Source organism: Neopelma chrysocephalum, unplaced genomic scaffold (assembly GCF_003984885.1).
Source record: "Neopelma chrysocephalum unplaced genomic scaffold, ASM398488v2 Primary Assembly neopelma1_62, whole genome shotgun sequence".
Taxonomy (NCBI): Eukaryota; Metazoa; Chordata; class Aves; order Passeriformes; family Pipridae; genus Neopelma; species Neopelma chrysocephalum.
The window spans coordinates 99,649-125,992 of NW_020897719.1; the positions used below are offsets into that span (position 1 = coordinate 99,649).

At 38.5% G+C, this 26,344-nt stretch overlaps 1 protein-coding gene across 3 annotated transcripts in view; it reads right to left on the reverse strand.

Annotated features, from left to right (window-relative positions):
* The window catches only part of SRGAP1 (SLIT-ROBO Rho GTPase activating protein 1), a 147,750-nt gene that overhangs the window by 29,837 nt on the left and 91,569 nt on the right, over nt 1-26,344 (reverse strand). The window contains exons 5-15 of one of the 3 annotated variants that reach the window (XM_027682219.1): nt 23,707-23,889; nt 23,190-23,318; nt 16,065-16,286; nt 15,184-15,285; nt 13,501-13,698; nt 13,297-13,381; nt 9,173-9,200; nt 5,927-6,029; nt 2,181-2,241; nt 1,957-2,034; nt 793-927 (exon numbers count right to left, since the gene is read on the reverse strand). In XM_027682219.1, coding sequence (XP_027538020.1) covers nt 793-927; nt 1,957-2,034; nt 2,181-2,241; nt 5,927-6,029; nt 9,173-9,200; nt 13,297-13,381; nt 13,501-13,698; nt 15,184-15,285; nt 16,065-16,286; nt 23,190-23,318; nt 23,707-23,889 — 1,324 coding nt within the window. Of the gene's footprint in view, nt 1-792; nt 928-1,956; nt 2,035-2,180; nt 2,242-5,375; nt 5,410-5,926; nt 6,030-9,172; nt 9,201-13,296; nt 13,382-13,500; nt 13,699-15,183; nt 15,286-16,064; nt 16,287-23,189; nt 23,319-23,706; nt 23,890-26,344 lie in introns of those variants that run through there. The other 2 variants (XM_027682218.1, XR_003534043.1) reach the window with 2 other exon arrangements.

Consider the following 26,344-nt stretch of genomic DNA (forward strand, 5'->3'; position numbering starts at 1 on the left):
TCTTCCCCAAAGCTAGCAACTCTGACCACTTCAAATGTACCCACAGGGAACAGCAAGCCTACCGATGGTTGGCTTTGCGTCGCCCCTCCTCAACATCTGCATAGATCCATGAACTGGAAGAGGTTTCGTGCATGTCAGAGCAATTCACTCATCCACTGAGTACTTCCTAAATTACCACAACCTCTCTGTGTCTGGCTACAAACAGCAGCAGTGCACAGATCCATGCAATGCTCTTCCAAGGCCTTCCATTACAACTTGTGCGTGTGAAGGCAAACCAGGCTCTCCCACAGATAACACTCAGCTGCTCCCCTCCATCCCCATGCTGAAGGGTTTTCCTGGTTGGACCACGGGTTTTAAGCCGAGCACAATAAAGGTCCAGAATCACACAATGTTGAGCAGTTGGTTACTTATTTATCAGTGCTGACTCCAAGCTGTGGGGTATGAAAATTTTTGTGAAAAGTAACACTCTCTTTGCACGGTTGTGGCTGCATCCCCTTCTGTCCGCTCCAGTGCACAGAGGAAAATAATAATAATGCATTTAAATTTAACTATCCCTTGTATACTGAAAGATATTCTTCCTGCCCTATTAAACAAAGAGTTGTACTGTACATTAATCCCAGTGGAAAAAGGGAACAACTACAGCTGCCAGTATGACTAATAACTGACCCAGACTGCTACAGATGGCAAAAAAATTGCCTTAGGAAAATGTGTGAAGTTAGCTCTTTCTTCAGGCTACCACTGTGTATCTAAAAGTAAAATTCTCTTGAGAAAGAAACAGAAATTTCTACTTACTGATACAAGAAATAAGATCATTAAATCTTTCCTTAGGAAAGACAGGATTTTCCAGCCCTCGGAAATAGAGCTTCAGTACTCCAGCAACTGAGTTAATGTCATGATTACTTTGGTCATCTGCCAAAGGATTTTCACCTTAAAAAGTAAATAAAGTGAATGAAACACACATGCAGGAGCATTCTTGCATAGAACATTTTTATAAGTGAGTGACATTTTGGTTTTCTTTTTGTTTGTTTTTAGTGCGTGGGAGGTGGCAATGCAAGCATTGAAGTAAGATAATAAACACTGATGTAGAAATCCCAGGCTATGATTAAACTAAAAATGGCAGCCTAAATACAGCTTCCTTAAAATTACATAACCTAGTGATCTCTTAGGTCCTGAACTTCCAGCTAGGTATTTATGGATATGTTGTGATTTACAGTTCGTAAAACTAAAAAGCCAAATGTTTTTGACTGAATAGGATTTCTCAGACTTTTCTTTGGGACCTTACATAAAAGCATACGAAGTTAGATCACCCTTTGAATTGGAAATGTGTCTTCATTCTGAAATATTAAAACATTCAGGAATATGTGCAATCATTTTGTTGAAACCCTAACTTAAGCTTCAGCCATGACTGACCTATTTTATTTATGCAATTTTAAAGACTTAATCTTTATTTTTAAACACTTTAAAATGTATGTATTTTCCAGGATAACACTACCTAGGAGAAGCAGTTAAGAATAAGGCAGATTTAAAAGCTGCAGAATGGAGGGATGTGACTTCAGTTAGCTAGTAAAAACATCTGCTTTACATATCTTGTCAAAACCAAAATCAGGTTTAACATCTGCTTTACATATCTTGTCAAAACCAAAATCAGGTTTAACAAGATATATAACAAATCCTGGGGAGAGAAATACTGTGCATAGTTTTTCATGCTTTTAGTCACAAGACTTTTTGCTCAAAGGTTTTTTTCATTAGCAGAGGATCTGCAAAAGTTTTTTTATTTCCTGGAAATTAAAAAAACAGCTTTCAAGACTCAGGAAAAAAGAATGTAAGATGTTTAAAAAAAAGGTGCAGTACACAAAGTACATACAAACTGCTTAAACAGATAAGAAAATAATTAGAATTTAAAAGATTTTTAAATGTTAGATATTAAGGTGCTTGAGTAAATGAAAATGAAATTACCTCTCTCAAATGAATTTTTAATATCATTGACTTCCACCTGGGAACCAGACACTCTAAAAATTCCCTGATGCTGAAGACCTGCAGCAAAGATGGGAGACAGTGGTAAAAAATTAATATTTTTTTAAAATACTTTAATCTCTATTTTAAAATCAAAGCTGTGGTGCTAAATGCATACCAAAAAGTCAAGGCAATAATGAAATGACACAGTTTTTTTCAGAGCTTACCATATAAATTTATAAATCTGATACAGCTTTCCACAATAAGAGGAATGACTTGCCCTGAATCCTGCAAAAACAAGCAGAAAGAGTGAACTGCAGATCGGAAAGAGGAAACCTCCCTACTATGGTCTGAATGCAAAAATGCACTTTCTTGGTCAATCCAGATGGCCATACAGTGCTGGCAAAAAAACACCTAAGAAAAAACATCACCTCTAAGAGAACTCTCTTTCCATTTAGGGAGGGAGGGAAAGGAACAGATGAAGAGGAAGGATTATGGTTCTTAAAATTATTCAACTGGGAAATTCAGGCTTCATTCTCTACCTCTGCCACTGTATCTGGCTAACACTGTATGCGACATGTAAGCTCACGCATGCATTTTTGATTTTCGAAGCAAAATGAGTTAAAGCAGTGAATTCGCCTTTTAAAAAGCTTATTATTAAGAACAACAATTCATGATGAAGATGATCTCTCTGCATCCAATTAACTTACCTTTCTTTTCCTGGTGGAGAAAATCCTACATGGACCTAATTACACAGGACCTAATTCCTCAAGGTGGGGTTTTTTTGTTGTTTGGGTGGGTTTGTTTTGTTTGGTTTTTTGGTAAAAAAAGTCTATTGCAAACAAAAGGCTTTTCTGAACTTGTTGGACTATAAGAAATGATCTTGGAAAAGAGCCACCAAATGACACTGCACAGGGGTACCAAAATGTCTCCCTCCTGACCTGAGAGCACCTCTGTGCGCTCTGATGATTTGCATGTCCTAACATAGGGCAGATGATGGCCTGGCATATTGTTTCTGGTTGCTCTACATGGCTGGTAGGCCCTGGATAGTGAATTGGAGCTACTCTGAGCTGAGCATGTGGTTCAGCTGTCTCTTCTGTAGGCACAAAGTTACAGGGAAAGGGAGGTCACAGCCCATACCTCTCCACCTGCCACTGGCAGAGTTCAGGAATCATAGCTCCTCGTCTCAGCAATGGTACAGCAGCAGGTCTGTAGCTACATTTTCAGTTACACAGAGATGTTTTAATAAAAGATATAAAACAGTTTTGATGGGAGGGGGAGAAGATGATTATCCACTAATTTTCAGTGAGTTACTTGCCTTTTTCTTTTAAACTGCCTTTTTCCAAAAGAACCATTGGAGTCCTTCTGTTCTGGCATTTTCAAAAACGGATGTTTTAACCCAAGCATGTTAGTGACTACAAGTCATCAAATATCTACTAATGACATAAATCATATGATTAAAAATTATTTGGAAAAGTTGGTGCTTATGGTGGAAGAATTACTGCCTCATAAATAATTTTAAAATTTCTTGTCTTGGAAGCTATAATTTTTTTCCCAAATGAATTTCAAATACGTAAGTGCTCAGAGAACTGACTAATTTATCTGAAAGTTTAGTATAAAATCAGTCTGTATTATAAAACCATGAATTCAAAAGCACCCTGCAACTCAGAATACACATTTCCTCTTACAAACTAGTCCTTCATTTTCATGCTAAATTACAATAACGGGATGTTTATGAATTGAGCTCAAGTAGAATAAAAGCCAACTACTAAAATAGTTTGAAAAATAACACAATGATGCAATGAAACATTGCACTTCTAAGGTAACCTAAACCTGATCTTCTGTGTACTCCATGCTGTTTTAGTGGGGCTTACAAAAGACCGTGTCACTAATTATGCTATTTAAATTGTGGCTTGTTTGTCTTTTTATTTAAAACCTAGCAAAGACTGGCTAGCCAAGAACCACTAATGTCTGGACAAGCATTATCTCTCTGACTTGTGTTCAGTAACAGCTAAGCAAAAAAACCCCATTGAACAGGTCACTAAACCCAGGAATGCTGTCATCTTCACCAATACTGAGCAGCCTGGCTGTCCAAAAAAGCAGAGTATTAGAAAACATGCACAACATGCACCCATATCTCCTGTTAGTACATTGGTTCATGCAAAGAATGTAAAGTCCAGGAAAAGATAGTGTTTGCAGTAAGAAATGACAAAAAAAACCCCAACCAACAAATTACTTTCATACCTGGTTTTGGAGAATCTGTTCAGAGCCACACAGAACTTTATACTTAAGTAATTCCCTGAAATAATCTAAACTAACAGCTTTGGCTTTTGGATCTAATGAAAGGAAAATAATTTGAAGTAACAATCTGTGTTGGTGCATGTCAAGAACAGTGACCCTACTGCTGCTGTGAATTTAATCTGATATGTGTAGTCAGTGAATGTATGTTTGGGACTAATTATAATTTCTTATGATGCAAAACTCCAACAAAAAGCAATTTGGTGAGATACTGTATTTCATTAGCTGTAATCCTTTCGTGACTGTCAAAATGACTCATCCCTATCAGGAATGACATGGTCATTGGGCAGAGATGCTGTTCTAGGGTAGCTCCCACACTGGCAAATCTGTCATAAGGTTACCAGCTTTCTTGACCTCTTCCATTTTGACTCCCACTTGCAAATAATTCCTGTCACCCACTCTGCCATGTATTATAACCCCTTTCTCTGTGAAGGAAAATTATGGGGTACCATTTCTCCTGATTTGCTCTCTGCTTCTCTGATTCAGGGACTTTCATTGTTGAGAATTTCTGCTTTTTTGCTTACTTTCATCTTTGAGCAAGAATCTGTTCATGATACTCATATCTTTCACCATGTGATGATTTCTGAAAGTCTTTGCACTTCACAGCACCTCCTGCATAACAATAATAATAGTTTTCCCTATAGTTGTATTGAAGATCGCTGAAAGCTTGATTCAAAGAAGCTAAACTGGTATGGTGCCACTGAGCACAGAATTTGTTCTGCAAAACGTTTGCCAATAGCTATATTGAACAAGAAGAAAAAAAAATCCCTGTAACATGCAAACCCAATTCACAGAGTTTGCAGTCAGGAATTTTATCCACTGCATTTATAAATGTATTTTTACAATTTTTTTAAAGATTTCTTTTCCTTAGCTGTGTCAGCTACTGTCCAGAGGCACTAACTGTGATGGGCAGGTGCTTGAAAATGAATAAGCAAATATCCATCATTTAAGACTACAATCCCTCCAAGTATTGTGCTCTGATTTAGTTTTGCCTGCTGTACTCATACACTCATTTCTTAATGCAAACTTATCCCTCCAGGTCTTTGAAAGAACTAATTTAGAGCCAGGCATGAATGCAACCCGAGTGCGAGGCAGAGCCGGTTCTCTTGTCACCAGAACTATACCTGATGTCTTGTGTGAGAGTTCCTTCGGCCTCGGCTAGAAGCATTATTAGAAATAAAAGTATGAGAAAGAGGAAGATAGTAAATACAGCAAAGATACAAGATCCAGAATAGCCATGGTCACAGTTTCACACAATATAATAAATTCCTAAAGTCACAGGAAATCAAAAGCTGGATATCAAACCCAGGGTAAAACTGCTTCTCCCTTTTCCACAGACTTTGAACGCTGAATGTAGTGAAAGTGGCAAGTAGGAAATTGTGCTAAGTTGTGGGATGCACCACTACATCCTATCTTCTGCATGATGCTAAGTTTCCTAATAAAAGCAGGCTGCCAATACTATTCCTACTTGATTAACAAAACTGTGGGGAGGCTAACATGAGAAACGAATCCCCCTCTTTCCCTTTGACTTCAGGAAGTATTATATTGATCAACTGGGAAAGAAAAGAGCCCCAGGACAGACTTAAACATAATGATCTGCCTCAGCTTCTGTGAGGTGGTGACCATTACAGTAAGAAGTGTTGATATCAGCCACTGGGGTGGCTGGTGCCAGTACCTTGATGAACGACTCCAAATCACCATTAAACAACTTAGCACTATAATGTGATCGGGGTCTGGGCTTCCTGTGTTTCTGGGGCTTAGGGGGAAGATTTGGAGGCCTAAGGGAAGGGAATATGATTACTGAGCAAGGCAGAATTAAGTCACACAATAAAATTAAATGTCTGTACGCTCATGGCAAAACAACAGCACATTATAATGGGAGAAATAAACACAGTACTTATCAAATAAAGACTTTCCATCAAATTTAAGTGTAACAGTGATTAAAGAGTGGAGAACTCCCCCATTAAAAATGCATTACTTATGGATAAATAATGACATTCTTTATGAATCTCTGTTTTGTGGTTTTACCACATACATTTATTCCAAACACTGCACAACTGGAATGGCCTTTTTTGTTGCGGTCATGCATAAAATGTGCAGCAACCACTGGAATTCATCCTGCCAGTTGTGGCAGAACACAGGCCACTCAAAGAACCTCTTATCAAGCTGAAAAGTTGCTTCATGCTGAAGAAGCTTCAAATGCAAATTAAAGCTGCTCATCACACTCCTAAGATGCTTCAAAACCAAACTGTCTGCATTTTCAAGTAGAGCCAGGAAGGTTAAATAGTTTTAGCTCTCCACACCCAACCATCAACAACTTCACACACGAAAAAACCCACCTTGCTAATTAGCTAAAGGAATTAAAAGAATATCAACTAGAAACAAATAAATAAAAGCAGCATAACACAAAAAAAAAAGAAATGGAAGAACACACAAAACTTTGGTCTGCAAAATGTTTACCTAGTGTGTTACACATGTGATGACTACAACTGAAAGAGATTACAGGAAATAAATATTGTTCTCTAGGTCACAAACTATTTTGTGAATGTCATGCCAACAGCTACATGCCAACAGCTTCCTTAGTTCCTATGCACCAGTGGTCCAATGTTTCTATAGGTTTTTTGGGAATTAGCAAAAAATCAAATGTTTTTGGAGAACCAGTGAGGAACAATAAGGCACAGTGCGTTCAGTGGTGGGACTTTGGTCTGTTGGAGTACTACCTGCTGTTTTAAATTCATCTTTAAAGATATCTCTTCCCTTCTACAATTTAACTTTGACCTGTGACATGTCTCACATTCTGGAAACTTAACTGAACCTTGGGGCAATAGGCAGTTCCCAGCCAGAGCCCAGGAGCTGGTGCTGAGGAATGGATTGGCAGCCTCTACTCCTCAGAATTTATTTCTCTAAATGACCAACGGTCATTTAGAGAAGATATGATGTAAGATGGATTCAAGCTGCTCCCCCATTTAACTAAGATAAAATCATTGCCTAACTCCTCCATCTTCTTTCAGCTGCTTGCACAGTAGGGAATTTAGGATGATGTGAGTCTAATGAATCACCTGCTTTGGAGTCAAGAAAGAAGGTTTTTCTTATTAGACATAAATTTGTTGATTTCCGTGCATTCCTGGAATGGTAGCATCTGGGAGCAGAGTTAAAGGTACAGTTGTCAGAATTAATGTCAGCAATTGGGAAGAATGCTCTGATTTGTTACTCCTTTTCAACTGATGTCATGTAATGAAAGTAGGTGAGCGAGTCCGACTTTACAGAGCTAGAAAACACCATGGAGTGGTAGGAGAAAACCTTGTGTAAAGTCTGTAGGGATGCCCCCAGGAACATGGGGACCAGACAAGATGGTTCTTGTCCAGGAAGCAAGAAGGAGAAAGAGAAAGCATTGAGCAAGGCATGGAAAGGGAAGGGAAGAGTGAGACCAAGAAAGTTGGGCTGGATGTTCCTGCTGTCACCTGGACACACTGCCTGTAGCAGTGATACATACAAGTGGCAGCTGCAAATCCAAACAGTTGCCATGGCCCCCCCCCAGTCTCAATACCCTGAGGGCTGCAGTGCTCATCTGGGTTTGTCTCTGGAGGTGGCTTCAAAGGTATGGCACTCCACAACTCAAAAAGTATGTGCAGCACAAAGCAGGGAGATCTAACACTGTATCCCTTCTCTTCTGTGAATATACAGACCCATTTAAGCATCAAACACATGGATGCTGGGGGAGGCACGTATTCATGCCCAGACATAGGTTACCAAAGACATAGCCTATTGCCTAAACTGATCTTCCTACCAGGTTCTTCTGAACTGTGCATCCTGACCAAGTGAATCACTGTATCGGGACGAAGTTGGGATGTTATTTTTTTTTTTTTTTTGGTCTGTGTTTGGCCCTAGCCACCTGCAGAAGTTGACGTTTTTCTCCTGCCAAGTGCTCTGATAAAGCAGTGAACTTGGCCTTGGAGGGAGAACTTCTGTGTAAACTGTTTTAATTGGTCTGTTGTGATTGGTCAATTGCTCGTCAAGGGCAGTTGGAGGACAAAGTGATGAGGAGGGGAGGAAGGCTCACCCCCAGACTCAATTAAGAAAGACCCCCAAAACATACTGCGCCTGCGTGAGGGGATTTCCAAAGTCCTCACGCATGCGCAGAAGAGATGCACTTACATAACCGGGAGGTGGGACTGAGGGCCTCTGGCTGGGCGGTGCTGGCCACACCTGGGAGGTTGTGGTCACTCAGTTAATTGTATAAAAGTAGATAGTGCTTTCTTGGAGGGGAGCTAACTTCACACCAAGGACAACGTTGCCTTTCGACGGGGACACCTCCCAGTTTGAGAACTTACTGACTCTCCAAGGATGCAGCTTCTGCTATGGGTAATTATAGGCACGCTAGGTCGGTAAGATAACGTTATGGGCAACAGCTGGGTAACTGAGGCTTATTTCCCTCCTCCTTCCTCCCTTTTGGGTTTGTTCGTTTTGTTGGCCACTCTCTCAGTAATAAATCTTGGTTTTTGTTAAGCTTTCAACGGTGTCATGGTTTCAAGCTTCAGTGTATCTTCGAACCTCCCCCTCCTCCCTAATACAATCACAAACTGTGAGAGGCAAGGATCTCTGACAACTGGCACCAAAGTGCCCCCTGCAACTTCCAAATTTGATATGTGATTCACAATTATTTTTAAGGATCTCCCAGCTTGTCGCATCCTTGACACTGGCCTAAGCTGCTCACAAGAATAAGGAGGATGAAGAGTCTGGTCCTTCATCCATCAGCACGCTGAAACAGGAATGCTGAAAGTTAAAACACACATGGTCTGTACATAATTTATGTAACAACAGCAACAATGTTATAAACCATTACAAAGTTAGTCTAAAATCTGTAAGTTCTAGATTTTACCTTATTTTTAACTCTAAACCAAGTCAGATAAAAATATCTTACCTTGTTGTCATGTATTCAGCCCTGTGACCTAGAAAAGTTCAATAAACAGGAAACAATCATTTGTACATTTTAGGGAAAAATTTTTATATCTAAATTACACTTAGCTAATTATTTTTGACCCTAACTTTCATGTTACCAGCAAAAGATATACAATTACATAACAAACAGTTATCTACTATCTCCATAGTTCCATTTAAAATACAAATACAACCAATGTTATGGAACAATTTTTAAGAAGCCTGCCCACAGATTAAAGAGTCACTTGATACTGTAAATAATTTCAAGTAAAATTCCAAACAATGTCTATTGTTTGTGCTCATGTGTTTTAGTGGCTAAATCAGTATGGAAATAGAGCTGCGCCAAGATTAGATAACAACTCCCCCTGTGCCTTGTGCCTAAACCTGGTCAGTGCTGAAAATACAGGGCTCTAGACACCAGTAGCTATTGAAAAGAGTCCCTCCTCTCTTTTGTCTGTGCATTGCAAGAAAAAATACAACACTACCACTGAGAAACACCACAGAGAACTGCAGGGAATTGTAAAGAAGCAAATACCATATTCCAGAAAGGTTCCCGCGTAACCTTTGCAGATCAGCAGACCAGTAAGTCAGGCATATGCATCATGTCAATTCATCAGAATGAAAAGCAAAATAATGAAACAGAACAAAGGCCATGGCATGATGAGTTCCAATGAGCCCAGTTTTGCCAAAGGGAGATTGTGCCCTATTAATTTATTAGAAATCTTTGAACGTGACAGTAAAATACTGGATAAAGGAGAATCAGTTCAATTAATTTATTTAGACTTTGAAAGGCCCCTGATAACTTTCTTCCCAAGAGGTGACTAAAGCAACTAAATAACCATGGTTCAAGTGGCAAAATATTCTTGCTGATCAAAAACCAGGGAAGAAAAGGGAAACTGAGTGGACTTAAATGGTCTCTTTTCATCACGACAAAAAATGTAACAGCCATTTACTCAAGCCTTCCCATTAGGACCACTTATGCAATATGTAAGGCATTTATTAATGTCTTGGAGAAATCATAAGGAGGCAGAACATTGTGCAGATGATTGAAATACTTCTGTGTCAAGTCCTGACAAAAGTGTGAAGCCCTTCAAAAGACTTAAAGAGTACAAAGTGGCAAATGAAATTCACTATTAACAGGTTCAAGTAAGGTATTAGGGAAGAATTAAACACCTATGCAGTGAACAGAACTACGGGTATGACTCTGAAAATCACTCTGAGCATCACTTGGGCTAGGTCTAAGTACACTGCTCAATTCAAAAGTAACACCAGAAAAAGCTTGTCAGACTCCAGAAAGAATGAAAAACAGTGATATGAAAAACATTATATTATGTGCCAACGTCCAGATGCACCCAAAGTACTGCACAGTACTGAAACCCCTAATCTGAAAATATATTTTGCAGTACCAGAAGAGTGTGGATCCCATGAAGGTGGCACAAAGAATAAGCTCTGGGAAAAATCTCCGATATCAAGACATGTAAATCTTGTTGCCATCCATTTTAGATAGGTGAAAAAGAGAGATGAAAGAAGAGTATGAAATATAACCTATCATAGAAAAAGAGTGAAAAAAGTATCTGGGCCACAAGGGCAATTTCTTTTACAACTCATCATTTTCTTTCTTGCATTTCCCTTTGCTTTGTTAATTTGTTCTTTCAATAGATGAAGGTTAGGGTTAGGATTAATATGAGTATCAGTGTGCTTCCTATGTTTAGTATCAATTTCATTTGAGCATTTCTCATTTACTTTCCAAATTTGCAGATGCAGACTCAGCACAGAGCACTCCATCTATCTCTGCTGCGCAGATCACAAATATATATCTGCTGTGTCCATAAACAGCAGTAGACTGTAGCAGGCAGGTGATAAACTGGAACAGAAGCCAAATGCTATCAATGTTGTGGACACCAGATGGGAATCTGGATTTATTCAGCCTATGTCCTTACACTGTATAGGTTCGAATAAAAGCAAGAAAGGGTGCCAAAGGAAAACTTACAGTTCAGACAATCCTCTCCTTCTCCCCCCATTCTCCCCTGCATTATTTAACACAGCACACTCTTGTTATTTGTCTGCAGTCTTGCTGACATGAAAGTTCCCAGAAAAGGCAGTTTGAGGGGAGCAGGGGAGCAGTTAACTTCCTACAAATTCATTTCTATATTAGCTACAGCAATAACATTCATAATATCACTGTAATTTGATCCTTTCAATCATCCACATTCAAGGAACTTTCAGAATCCAAGTCCTCCTTCCCAGGCACGTGCACTGTAATGCAGGGCATGCCTCAACTGAAGGGAGTACTTGAACTTTTTCACCTGTAAAAATGATGGCTTTTGCTCCAAATATCAACTTTGAATGTAAATGTGTATGTTTGAGGTACTATTTGTATGTGCTATGCAATGATGATGGGACAACAAATATGTGCCAAAACACTGTGGGCAACATGGATTAACTACTTGGGGGTTACAGCTGGTGGGTAGAAGGGATCTCTTCAAACAGAACCATCCAAGCATGCCTGAGCATGGCAGAATGGCCCAAAACCTAAGGGCAATCTACCATTTAGATCACCCTGCTGAGACGTTTTTCTTTAGTTTCTTTTCAAATAATTCTTTCCTTATTTTTTTCCAACACGTATTAGGCAACAGATTGTTTCCTTTGATCTTTCTCCCTTTCTTTTTCCAAATACATTTTCTGTGAACTTTCAGAGGAAAAATTTCCCCTTTTTTTTGACTGACGTCAGCTGCACATTGTTTTGTATGAATAAACTGCTCAACGCACACATTCAAAATAAAAATCCTATTAAATGAAAACTTCCACGAGAAAGAAGATAACATAATTAGTTGTCTAAAACCAGCTACCATCTTCTACAGTCCAGCCTTGCAAGAAAATGCCTCTTATTTTCTACCCCCAACCACAGTCACTCTCTGGACAGGGGCTTTGTTTGGGCCACAGCCACTGAACTGCTAATAGCTCTTTAGGCACCTCCACAACTGGATTTGTGAACTAGGCTTTTGCATTAAAAACAAGAAGAGATGTGATTAACAACAGACACGTGGCAGTAAAAAGAAAATAAATTGATACATCTTTTAGAGACACTCTCTAGAGGACAGGTCTCCTTTCTTGAGTCTAAACTTTAAATTACAGTCTTTAACCTTCAGGAGAGGATTTTTACTCTTTGTGGTGTAATCTCACTTTCTCTCAAGAATGTAACACTGGGGGGCTAGCCCTCAAGGCTTGTACTGCAATTCCCCTTTTCCCTTTGGTCCAAGAGGAAGTGCCTGTTGGGAGGGCTGGAGCTGTGCATAGTGCCTGATTACTGCCCTAATTCAGCTTTATTTCATTTGATCATGGACGGCTGCTGACTTGGTTTAGATTTTAAGATGTATTTTTAAAAACTGTGGAGACTGTTCAGGACAACAGATAATTCTCTGCTATCATAATTTGTAATGCAATAATCTTATATGCAGTAATGATAATCAGCAGGTATAGAGCTATTGATTTAGTTTTCATTCATTTCAGTTTACAATATGCAAATACTTGGTAGAAAATCAAACATTAAGTCCACAACAATCTCCCTTCTGACATCAGCGGGATCAGGATTTCACTTTTTATCTTTCATAAATGCTCCACTGAGTTCTTAGGTTGCAAGGACATTCATGTTCATGTGTTAGAAATGCTGCATTAGTGCGACCATTATAACTGATGCATCCTGGATAATTCTGTATGCTTAAAAAAATCACTGTCCCCCAACTCTTAAAAAAACCTCAAGTCAACAGAAATCGTTAGGACGCAGAAGTACATTTTTCACACTTCTTAAATCAGACTGTGTCAGTTCTCCTTTCAGACATGAGATTTTTCATTCAACAGTTCTGTTTCCAAATATACTCACTTGTTTAAACATGTGTGCAGCGGAAATAAGTATCTGCTGAAGAAATAAAACCGATTTCTTGTGTGTACTCTTACCACTGCATCAAAACTATGACTAGTAAAAATCAAATCTATGTTTACTGGACAATTAAGCTTTAAGTTCTGTAATGCTTTTCCTGCGTACCTTTAGCGTTTCAGTGGGCACTATATAGTCTGGAATCACTTTTCAGTTTATTGTGTGATATTTACCTTCTCCGAGTGTTCTCTGCAGCAAGTCATGTTTTGCCTGAAGTTTTGTGATGAGATTACTACCTTCCAGATATTCTCTGAATTTCTGTAGAGATGCAGATAAATCTATTACTATGTATGACACATATATTCTGGGAACTTCTGCATAATGTTTACTTCAGGTGTTTGGTCTGTATCACATGAATGAGGAAGCAACTAACATACCATGAAATAGAATTGCTCTGTTTCCTGCTGGTTAGCTCTTCTTTTTGCAATGCTTGGCTTACTCAGGTATGTCTCAGAGACTGTTGACTTCACAGACTCTGTTGAGCGACTGTGCTGGAAACACTCTGACACATCATAATCTTCAATGGTGACCATATCTTGTATTGTCTGAAGGGTAGCCTCTGTTGTTTTCTTAACCTGGTATTAAAAAGCACAATTTGCCAAATGCAATATAAATATATATAGAACAGCTTAGAAGATAAGTATATATAGGAGCAGCTTAGAAGGGAAGCTTATTACTCACGGTAATTCTCTGGCACATTCCCTTCAAACAAACTGGTGTGTAAATGTGAAAAGTCACTATAACAGCTATCTAAGTAACAGAAGAATGACATGATTAGGTTTCCTATCTAGTTCTCTGTTTTGCCATGGTCCATCCCACAAACATAAACATACTCTTGTGTTGGCTTTGTAGTGCACTCAAACATTTGTTCCCTGAAATTGGAATTGAAACCTGACATGATTTCATTATGAACCCTAATCTGGGAGGCAATAGAGACAACACAGAACTTTGGAGGGTCAGCTCTCCTAAATGTGGTGAATGTGTTATATTGAATGTGTACATTCAGGGATCTGGCTGCCAGAACAACACATTCTTCCAAGAAAAAAAAAAAATCTGTTACTCTATTCTGTGAAGTGCTATCATGAGGAGCACAGCAATGTTTAGACTGCATAAGTGGAATACATAGCTGAAAGACAGTGCTGGAGCAAGAACAATTTACACCAGCCTCACAGCACTTCCTATGACTTGTGGAGCACCCCTATGCCCTTGCACTTCATTGAAAGAAATCATCTTTCTCCTTCCTTTTGTCTTTGTTACCTTGAGATACTTTCTGAATGCAGGTGTTTTTTTTTAAAGACTACTGTACATGTGTCATGGACATTAACACTTTGTTATAGACATTCAACATATAACCTAGAATGAGAAAAACTGGATCCTGAAAACTTATCAGTAAAGTACATGAAGAAATTAAATTAGTCCTATGTTTTCATTTAGGAACAGATTAGCAATTAAACTGAAGAACTTCAACATTGCCTTAACTATGATAAAAGTGCAGTTTATTCCCACTGGGAGGCCTTTCTTTGTTGCCAGAGCAGGCAAAAAGAACAGCACAGTTTTTTTGTATTTTACAAAAAAAATGCATTTTATTTTGCCAGGTGAGCTGTTCCCATCATAGGCATTCATTACTTGTGTTTATAAATAGCTGTAGCTGAGAGCATAAGACATCTTGACTCAGCTACCACAAAAGACAGTTCAAATTCCTTTGTACTACAGAAGTAGCAATTTGAGGACTGGACAGAGAGTGGTCCCAGAAGACAATAACTGTTCTCAGTGGCTTTCTGCCACAAGAATTAAAAAATATGTGATCTAACAAGTTTACACTGAAGCATCTGCAAAACACAGAACTCAGTAATGTGAATGTATGGACAGGCAAAAAATGAAAGTTTTGAACTATAAAATCTACCTTAGCATATTTGTCAGTATTTGATTTTTAAAAATAAAACTGCTTATACAGATGAGAGCTATTTCAGGGTCATTTATGTGCTTTTGACAAGGCAGAAAACACCACACCTTCCTGAAAATGGTGTTCAATGCTTAGCTCTTGTAGACATAGGTCTTACCTCCTCATTTTCGATTTTGAGTGTAGCCAGTCGTGACTGTAGTTGTTGATACCTAAGCATAAGCTCTGCTTGCACAGGTTGCTGGGCAGTGATCTGGCAAACCTAACAAAGAATCAAAAAGGGGTGTAAGATGCAAGTAATTAAAAAACCAGTCAATAGTCTTTGGTTGCTCTCCTTAAAACAAGGTGAATTCCTACTGAAGCTATTAAAACTTCATTAAGTAGACAAAACATGTTCATCTAAATTTAAAGTATTTGTGTGTTACAAGGCGTGGAACTACGTACCACATCTTATAACTACAGAGCACAGCCTTGTTGTATGGCTGTTCTGTATCGCTTCTCTATCACACAGAAATGCAAACCCTGGAGTTACCTTCAGAAAAAACAGATGTACACAGGTGATTCTGCATTCTGCTTTCCTACAGGCCTTGGTGTAGCAGACAGGGCACAGGTGTAGCTGGGGTACTCTGTATGCTTGAGATCTCCAGATGATAAAATGGGGGAGGAAGAAGGGGAAAAAGGCTGCATTGCAGCATGAATAATTTGCAGCAGCTCTCCAGCTGCTCTCAAATAGCACTCACAAACTGTGTTCTGAGTGAGGCAGGTAGTAAAGTCATGAAGTCACTCCTTACACTGGTGCTGGCTGAGCAGTGGTCGGCCAGCAAATTCACATCCATGTTATTATGTGTGATACAGAATATAATAACATAGCAGTTTTTACATGAGAACTTTGAACAGTGCTGCCAGTTTTGCAAAATGTTATTGCTGATCCACTGGCTTTGGGGTAGCAATAACAGCTTTTTGTTATGTGTAAAAGAGGATAAATTCTCTATCCTGATATACAGAAACAGTCACCGTGGGGATATTTGTCAGTGTACAGACCTCATCACCCATATGAGACTGGAACTCAAATTTCATTGGTGGACAAAAAGCAGTGGGGTACATTTCCATGAATCTCTGCTTGTCACTTCGTGGCTCCAAGCTGTCAACTGCATTTTCAATGATGTCTAATCCCTCATGCCTGGAAGTTTCAAGGTTATACTCTGCAGAAAGGTATGTTCTTAGGGCTCTGTTCAGACTAGCATGGTATCCAAGATCGCAACACTAAAAAAAAACCCAACAAAAACAATAAAAGGAAAAGAAAACAAATTTAAAAGGAGGAACACCATTCCAATATCCCAATCCTGAAATTATCATTAAAATTTTCTGTCCTAACATTTTTCTGTCTCTGAAGTATTTAACAAAATATCTCCTAAATTAAAATACACTACGGGGGTCAAGACAGTAAGTATTTAGTATCTTCATTCTGTTGCAAAGATTGAAGAACAGTTTTAGAAAAGAGATCAAGTGTACATGTAAGACAGTTTCCTTATCAGATACAGACATGCAGGTACCATATTTACATGGAAAAGGTCTGGGACTCCACACACAAGTGGACTTTTCAGTATTAATATCATCTGTAAGCCTCAAATCATATATATAAACTCACCCTGACAAAACTCTAAATTAATGTGAGCACCAAATTGAACACAAAGCAACTCCGGCTTACCATGTCTTTGTCCAAACAAAAAACTACACAATGACTTGAGGATAAGCAATCCATCTAAAATGCTTTCTGATGCAACAAGAATGGTTTGATATCCTTTCCCCTGAGTGAACATGCATTTAATGTAAACATCCTATTTCCCATGCTCATACAGAGCCAGCAATGTACATCACATTACTAAATGCAGGAAGTCATAATTTTTGTCTTTCTTTTTTTCTACAAAATGGAATGTAATTGAAACCTAACTAGTAAAACTTAAAGTTGTGTTTGTTCTTGAATTTTAAACATCCCCAGTTTGCATTATTCATGTTTGGTTAATATTTCAGAGAACAGCTGAATATATTTTAAAAATGTCACATCGGTAGCAAATCAACAGATTGTTTCCTTAATGTTTTCCCAACATCACACAGTAAATATCCTCAGTGTCTGCTCAATGAGCCTCCAGGTAAGGGAATATGTATTGCAAACCTCTCTGTCACCTCAACAATGGCAATGTCAGTCTGCTAAGAGTTGCATACAAAGTAATGCTCCTTATTTGGTGCACAGGTGAGTTTTGTCCCAGAGGCCAATGGCTGGCCAGGGCAGTCAGAGAGCACTCTGCTTTAGGGTATCCCTCAGCCCTCAGCCACTCATCCTGGGTGTCTGTCCCTGCAAGTTAACATATGGAGTTGGGTAAAGAAGCAATTTGAATTCAGTCCACTGTATGCATATATGCACTGTTTACATGAGTACCTCCCTCACAGCTATTACAAACCCTTAGGAGTCATGGGATCATGACTCTCTTTCTTCTTACTTATTTGAAAAAGGAGAGAAAAAGATAGAGGGGGAGACAGAGATACAGAGGTACACACTGCATGGGAAAGAGCTTTCAATCTATTTACCATACCAAAACCCGTGTGTAGAAGGGAAAGAAACCCTTCACACCTTGCCTTAAGTGCCATAATGACTAGTGATCAAACTGCTCTCTGAAATTCAACAATATAAAGCTGTTTTATTCAAACAAAGCTTCCAGAAAGACTAAGCTTTCGGTTCTAGCAAGTACTCCAGGTAGTAACTGCAGATAGGGCAGTGGATCTCCAAAAAAACAGTTGCTGAAAATGAACAAAAGATGTCATGTTCAATCAAACACACATATTGTTAACGTCTCTCTTTTGCACTTATACACTGGAAATTTGTGTTACATTTACTAAAACAGCCACCCAACTTTTATACTAAAGTGCATCCATATTTCAAAGACCTCCAGCCTAAAAATATGGTTTCTAAAAGGAAACGTCTCTTGGTGTTTTTCTCTTGTTCTATGTCAAATCAGATCTCATATTTAATTCACTATCATGGATGAAAAAGACAGACTAAAAGTGCTGATAAGAAAGTGGATTGGGACAGCTGTTTCATTTCATGTGCATTACTTTCAGAGAAACCTCATGGAAGATTAAACTGAAAGGAAATTAGAAATAGAGGGCAATGCCAGGTTTAGCATTGCCAACTACCCATGTGTTACAAAACCACAGCCTGAATTTTGGCTCCAGTGGATTAATCTGAGTATTACTAGAAAGCTTATTGATTTACAATTAGAGCTGTGTGAGTTTCTGATGCAGCTTTTTTGCAAGCTGGAATATAATATTGCAGCCTTTATGCTGTGACATAACTTCATTGTTTAACTCTTAAGATACTCAGTCACTATCACCACGATCATCTTTGGCAAGTGATGACAGCTGAACAGGGTAACAAATACGGCCTCTCAGACAATAAGAAGGATTCTTCAAGAGAAGCACAGCATCCTGCCAGACTAAGGCATTTTCTTGCAATGCCAATGCCAGCAGAGCAAACAAGAATTAAATGCAGAACCTGAACTAGCGCTATGTGACCAGTGGCTCTTTGAATGGAATTAAAAACATCTGAATTTGGAATTTTGCTTCAATGATTTATGTAAAAATTGAATTTGTATGAGTAAAGTTATTTTTAAAAGCAAAACTAAACGCTCAGACATCACAACTCTTACTTCTGCCAGACTATAGTCCACTTTCTCCAAAATTTGAAGGTGAAGATCATTTTAACAGGGGAATGGCTCTGTCACAGTATCAACTCAGAGCTATGCAGAATGAAACATACTGCTTTAATCTGCTAGTACTAGTGATGGTTTAGAAAGAGACTTGTCTATAATGGAAACAGCACATTACTGAGGGTAAAAATTTAAGGTACTGCCACTAAACTGCCACCCTCACCACCCTCTCTCACCATGCTTGGAAAAATTAATCACCAGCCCTGCTGGTGCTGCAAAAAAGTATATTTCTATGCAGACTCACACACAGATATGCATGCAAATTTACATGATTTTCAGGAAAAATCTGTAGATTTGTAAAGCTCAAGCGAGCAACCACACCGTTAGCCAAAATAAATATGTGTCTTAGAGGTTCACTAATCAGCACACCAAGGCTACAGCCAGGATGGCTAATGAGATCTGCTGTCTATCTATGGGCTAGAGATATGAGATGTCAGTTGTGCAGTATGACATGAAAATGAAAAATAAGAGAATAAAGTCATAGACTATGAGTTTGATTGCATTTCTGGATTCATAAAGACTCTTGGTTGGGCGAAGTGGAGGGAGATGAGTGATACATTTGGGATATGTATGAAAAATTAATTTTGGAATTTGCATTTTATTCTTATTTGGAATTAAATCGGAAGCAGTCTCAAGAGCATTTCCTGTCTTTATTGCACCCCAGAGTATATTTAGGCTTGAACAAAACAAACTGCAGTGCTTAGCACAGAGCTTCAACCAAACCAAGCTGCTCTTCATTTAATTTCAATTCATTTCAGGAATAGTAATGAAATTCTAATGCCAGTGGAGAGAAGAATTCATAAAAAAAGCCTTAACCTCTGAATAAGTCACTTTCTAAACATCCTGTTACACAGACATCCACATTCAAATCAAAGGGCTCTGGCTGTACATAACATATTTATGAGGACTTATGTAATAAAGATAGTGAGCTGCACACACTCTACCCTAGTTTTAAACTTGGTTCTATGAATGATTAATACAGAACCTTTACAGAATAAATTAAGTTCACAATAGCTAAATGTTCCCTAACTTCTTCACCATCCAAAGCATGCAGACTGCCATTAGAGACTCAGAAACTCCATTTTAAGAAAGACCAACACATGAATATTTTATTTATTCCAGCAGCTGAACTACAGTCAAATTGTTTTGATCACTATTTCCTAGCATCTATCTCCAGATCATGCAAGTGTATGGTAAGTCTGAAAAAATGTCTCTACCTTCCTCTTATACCCAGATAAATTTAACGAACTCAATTAAACGGAAATCTTCAAGTAAATGAATAAAAGTATGTGCCATATGGACAGATGCTGGTACTAACAACCAGATTAGCCGCAGTGTGTACTCTGTCGCGCCTCAGAAACTCAAAATCTTAGAATAAAAGCCACATACTAGGTGAAGCTTATTTAATTTAGCTAAAAAGTAATCTTTACTGCTTTTTACAAGATACAAATAAAGAAACAACTCATTCTGTCCTCCACTTGAACTAGATACCAATCTAGTCAGCAGAGAAGAAATATTCAACAGAAAATTCAAATTCCTCAGTACAACATGCAGAGGACAGAAACACTGTGCATATCAAATCCTGTTTATCTCTCTACTTCTTCACAAATGCTGATTTCACCCCTTAACTCACTAAATGCACTAAATCATCCAGTTAAGACTCCAACAGTATTTTTATATTGCTTTTATCACAAGAGCTTAAGATGAGCAATGCTTCATCATTTTAAGTCAGAAGCCCTGAGCTTTGTTGATGAAATGAAGGAGTTGAATAGTTCAGAGTGAGTTCAGATGAGGAACTGTAATTTAGGATTTTCCACATCAGCCTCATAAATGGAAAATGGAGTGGAAGCCAAATGAAAAAGTGGTATTTTTTGGTAAAAAAGAATAGTTCCACAAGCCTCCCCAATCTTGGTACAAACAAAATTACTGCATTCCTTCATATATTTACCCCATTTTTATTAGATGTATTCTTCAGTAACATAGGAAAACATTCAGTTTCATTTATGGGCAACACCAACAGCTCGGGGAGATCTAAATTCTTTCCATGTTAACTGGAACTCAGACACAGAGGAGAGGTAATCCCCTTCTGTACAGGCAAAGAGAGTTCAGGGAAGCATGGTAAATCAGGCAGGCAAAGGGGGACAAAATAGAGAAGGCAAGGAATGAAATTGCCATCACTGCTCTGAAAACTCCAAATCGTACCACGACATTAAGAGATTTATAGAATGAGATAGTCTGGACTGTTGCAACATATGGCCACTGGGAAGCATGTCTCACATTCCAATGATATAACTCCAAAATCTTGCCAAGACTCTTGCATTTACAAAAACTTTCCTTTGTCAAGTGGCAAACATGCTGTCTAAATACCGGTGCTTTCACAGCATATTCTGCTTAAATACAAATGTCTGAAAGACACTTCATTTAAATAAGCTCACAATTGGATTAAATTGGCTCTGAAGCAAATTCTGGTAGCACATATTTACAGCCTACTCTTATAAAACAGTGATGTAAAGGGCAGCTAGACTTTCTGTCTAAATTCCTTAGGGAAGAGCAGTTTCTAAAGCCATTTTGCCAAAAGAATGTTATTGTGTACACTGGTCCATGGCTTTGAAAAAGCCACGCAAAGTAGATATAATTTTCCTGCATTACTAAATATTGTAGAATGTCTGTTTTTATTAAAAACTAACAGTTAGGAAGCTTTAGTCTTCACGGTTGTGTAAATACCTTTAGATACACTAACTTCAAAGAGTGCTGTCTTTGCATGTGTATGCACAGAGAGTTTCACTTCTTCTCCCCTCACAACTCTTTGTAAAGCTCCAGGTCCACTGTTCCTTCCCTCAGTTTTCACTGCTACAGCAACCTCTATGGACATCGATGAAACGGTTAAGAATCAGATGTGTTTTCCAACCTGATATGGTTTTGACCAAGTAGAAACACACACTGGAGACATTCACTGAGAAATGTGAGCTCTGAAAAGGAAGGCTGGAGAGATGACAAAATGAGCATCCTTCCATCTTCTGAAGGGGTGGGGGTGCTGGGAACAAAATGAAAGGGGCCTTTCCTTTCTTCCAGCAAACAAGAAGAACTCATAAAGTTTAAGGAGGCCAAAAATGCATCATCCTTTAAGCACTGGCAGGAAAATCATCCATTGGGTAGGGTCAACTTCTCACGTGGGTGGTACCCTAGCAGGTACACTGCTTGTTCTTAGTTTTTTGCCCTGATCATTGGGATCCTGGTAAATGTTTTCATTGCCTGGGCAGGCTAGCAGGAAAAAAAGTTGAAAGGGAAAAGGAAAGAGTTCTAACAAAATCAGGTAAGATTTTATAAAATAAAGAAAACCCAGAAATGACAAAGAAAACAATCAGTATTTAGGTGACATATAATAAAACACATACATGCAGCTATTTTAGTCTGTTCATCTCACAAAAAACATTTTTCCCTTTCTCTATGAAGCTTTCTTTCCCAGTCAGTAGAAATGAGTAACCTTGCCAAATCCTGCATTAATTTATGCTACATTAGAAACCAGAGGTGTATGTAAATGTTGTTTGCTACTGTAAGTAACATATGTTACTGTTGCAGTAGAAAGTGTATTCAAATATCTAGGATTTCATATGGGCCACAGGGCCATACCCACTAACCTAGTTAACCCCACATTGCTAGTGAATGAATATTCTTGAGCTTGTATTTGTTGTCTCCATATTTTTTCTATCACATATGCAGTCAGCTTATGAGGAGGGTGGGACATGATACAGTGCAGGATGCCCCCTCCTCATCATGTAAAAATATCAGTAATATAGGTGCTGGAGACCAAATACTGGCACAAGTCAACATCAGTGTATAAAATCATTCTTCTAGTATGTTCTCACAGGAATAACTTAATGAAAATCAGTAACAAGATTGTTGACAGTATAGATTACAGGATTGATTGTGTCTGTTCTTCAAACTACATGAAATAAGCCACTGTATATATGATTCAATGACTAAATGAACGTAACTAAACAATTTTGAAAATGTGGAAGAAATGGCTTCTTTTGACTTTAATACCATCAGATGATCACTTAAGAAGCTTATTAATAAATAAAAAAATATTTATAGTCCAGAAATTCTTTAATAGTACAAAATGGAAATGTCTATTTTTTTCGTGGTGTTCCTGTCATATTTTCTATTGAAAGGGGAGAAAACACAATGTTCTAACTTTAAAGGTATGAGTTCAGCATCTTATTGGCATTTTATTTTGTGAAACATAAAAGTTAAAGGGAAAATCTGCTGATTATATCATACAATATTATAAATAATAAGCGTACTATAGGCAACCCATATGACTAGTGTATTCCCTTTAAAAATGAAAGAAAGTATTATTTCTGAACAGAATGAACATAAAACCAAATGTGACAATACTTACATCGATTAAATCCGAAAGGTCATGAATATAATATTTGAAAACAGAAGCATTGGTTGCTTCAAGGGTGAGCAGGTACTCATTACGGGCCTTAATAGATTTCAGCTTGTTTTCAGAATATTTTGCTTGACGCTAGGAAAGATGTTGCATATTAATGTATTTTAATTACTTCATTTTTGGTATGCAGAAAAAATGGTAACATTCAAGCACACATTCCTACTAACAAGAAAGAATCTTAATTGCCAGCCTGTTACACATGTAACAAATGCAATACAAAGTGAAAACTTAGTATTTTGTTTCAAATGTGACAAAACATATAGTAAGAATTACATTGGGAATAAAGTATTCCCCTCTTTGAACTGCAGTTATGTCAAGTTATCTATAACCCACTGATAGTTTATTATGTGCACCTTATTTAATTTTATTTCCCAGCTGGACTTCTCTGTCTAATACCGTGCTAAAGGATGTCAGAAATGCACTGAATTTACTTCAAATGAAGCTAAATAAAAGGACTATTTACTTTTTCCTTCATTTTTTCAATCTTTTTCACAGAGCTCCGTCTCTGGTGCCTTTCCTCTAGTCGAATATGAAAAACAGGGTCTCCTGACCTCCCAATCTGTTTTTCTTCTTGCTTCTCTGCCTCCTTCAGTTTGCTTTCTGCACTGATGCTCTCTGCATGATACATGTGGTATGTTTTCATGACCTGCAAAAGACAAGAGTCAAAGGAAAGTCAGAGAAAATGAAAATATAAAGGTATCTACAGAAAAATCACAGGCTCTTTAAGCAAGATGTTGTCTTATAAACATTAGGTAAATTTCCTTGCCAACAGAGATTGAGGACTTCTGGTTACATTTTTCTTTTCTGATCCATTTAATAGTATCCCAACAGGCATTTTTTCTTTCATTGCGGATAGGAAAGACCAAAAATCATTCTTATTAAACTTTAGAATTCTTGTCTTTCAATGAAATAATGAACAAAAAGCCCTAAATCTATATCAGTGCCATATCTATCATATATTACTATCTTCAGGGCTAAGTTAACAGCTTGGCTGTGGACATTGAATGTTTGAAAGCAGAAGGATCCCTTCAGCACTGGGGAAAGGGGAATAAAGCAGAGGAAACAGGAAGCTTCAGTCTGGGAGCACACCCACAGCTAGCTGGATGGCACATCCACAGCTAGCTCCAAGGCCTGGAAAGAAGAGGATGTCAACTGCAGAGCCAGCAGATTAGGTGCAACGTAAAACCAGATGAAAGCTGAAGAAGAGCTCCCTGATAAATAATTTGTGAAGATGTTTTCATCACAGCCCTACAGTCAATACCATTATCTTCCCTCTACACACATGCTGGTTCTGCAGACAAAAGAGCTTTGGCTGCCAGCATGTAAATACATGCTTGCACAGACCACCAAGAGGGACATGGACTTGTTTAGCCCAGTCCTCCCTTCCTTCTTCAAGCAAGAAAAACCTCAACTTGAATGTTGTGTAGTGGGCAGCAAGCAACCACAACCCCCCCACCTCTGCTGGGGAGGGCTGTCTGTCCACTTTCAGCAAAGAAAGCTTCTTTCCACCTTTCCCAGCTCTTTTTTGTTTTTGTTTTTTTGCCTTATTGTCTTAAGTTTCAAGCACTGAACAAAGCAGGAAGGCATCCTCAGGCAGCTGGTGGCCGACACTCTTCTTCATGGGGTGCCAGAGCTCTAGCCAGCAGATGTTATCTTTGGGTGGAGGCCATGCAAACCATTCACATCTCCTCCAAGGAGCACAGCCAGGGAGGAATCAAACCGGCTGTTCACGTGACCCATGGAGGAGACAGTTGGTTTGGGAAGCTGCATTGAAATATTCCCTTGGGAGAGGCATACTTTTTGTGACTGAGTAGTTAGGTCAGCCTAAGGAGCATCCATAGAGTGGCAACACAGGGAACACTAAAGTTAGATATTGCAAATTCACTGCAGCATGTCTTAGCATGAATTGACACAAACCAACTGCACCATGTCAGTGGGTGGCTGAACTGATGTGTATTTGAAGTCTTGTGCAACAGAAAGACAACACACTTTTAGAGAGCTGCAATATTGAGTAACCCATGGACATTATACACCTAACTATGTATGCCACTACTTAATACTGATGCCATGCTGCTGATAAAAACTGAAATAGCATTGGTATTAAACATGAAACAGGCAACTCTTCACTAACTTCCTGTAGTAAGATAAAATGGTTGGAGATAGGCATTAAAAAGTGGCCCTGTTTTTATTTTTAGAAACATATATTTACAGCTCTGTGGTGAAAAAAACCAAACTGCCTGGAGCGCAACTTAATGCTATTGCTGGTGCTCCTTTATAGCACAGTTGTGCTCCAACGCCTGACCAGAGCGCAGAGCTCCCTGCCTGAACACTGCCTACACCCACTGCGAACAGCTGCTGCCCCAGCAGCTCACAGTCTGCGTGGATGACGCAAAAACCCAAAGACAGACAAAGCTGGGCTAGGAAGAAAAGGTAAGCCCACAGAGTCAAGATCTGCAAGGTTCCCAGCTTAACCAAACAGCACATTCAGTCTCCTGTATCCTGCACTGTTCCAAAGGCACTTGCTCCTAAAGTTGTCGATAATCAATGCCCAGGGAATCTAACTCATATGGCCACATGGAAATAAGAGTTACTGCAAAGAGAAGAAATGCACTTCTTAAAGAAATGGTTTATAGAATAAAACAGAGAAGCACAGAAAGTGATATGGCTCTGATTAAAAATGATGGGGAGAGGAAATTAAAAGCAAGGTTGTGCCCTTCTCTTCTGGCATTTCTATTAAATTTTTAAGTGTTTCTTCACATAAGGGCATAGGTCTTTGCTTTTATTTTTTATCTTTCGTTCTATGTCAGCTCTAGAGACTTTCTAGTTTTTGTGGGACAAGGCTAACTCACATATCTTACCATCTAGAAAAGTTATTTTCTTTTATACTCTGCCTCCAGATGGAACAATAATATCTCAGAGTTTTCTAACTGCATCTCAAAGCACCTAAGTGGTGAAACAAGCAGTAAGCATTGAAGATTTTTAAACAATTTCTCTAAGTTCTTAGTGGACTAGGCATAAATGTCCTTCTGCAGTGGCTCTGACATTTCAGCCTGCTTCCTTGTTGGAGGAAATATTCCTTGAAGGAGTACAAGTGTATCACT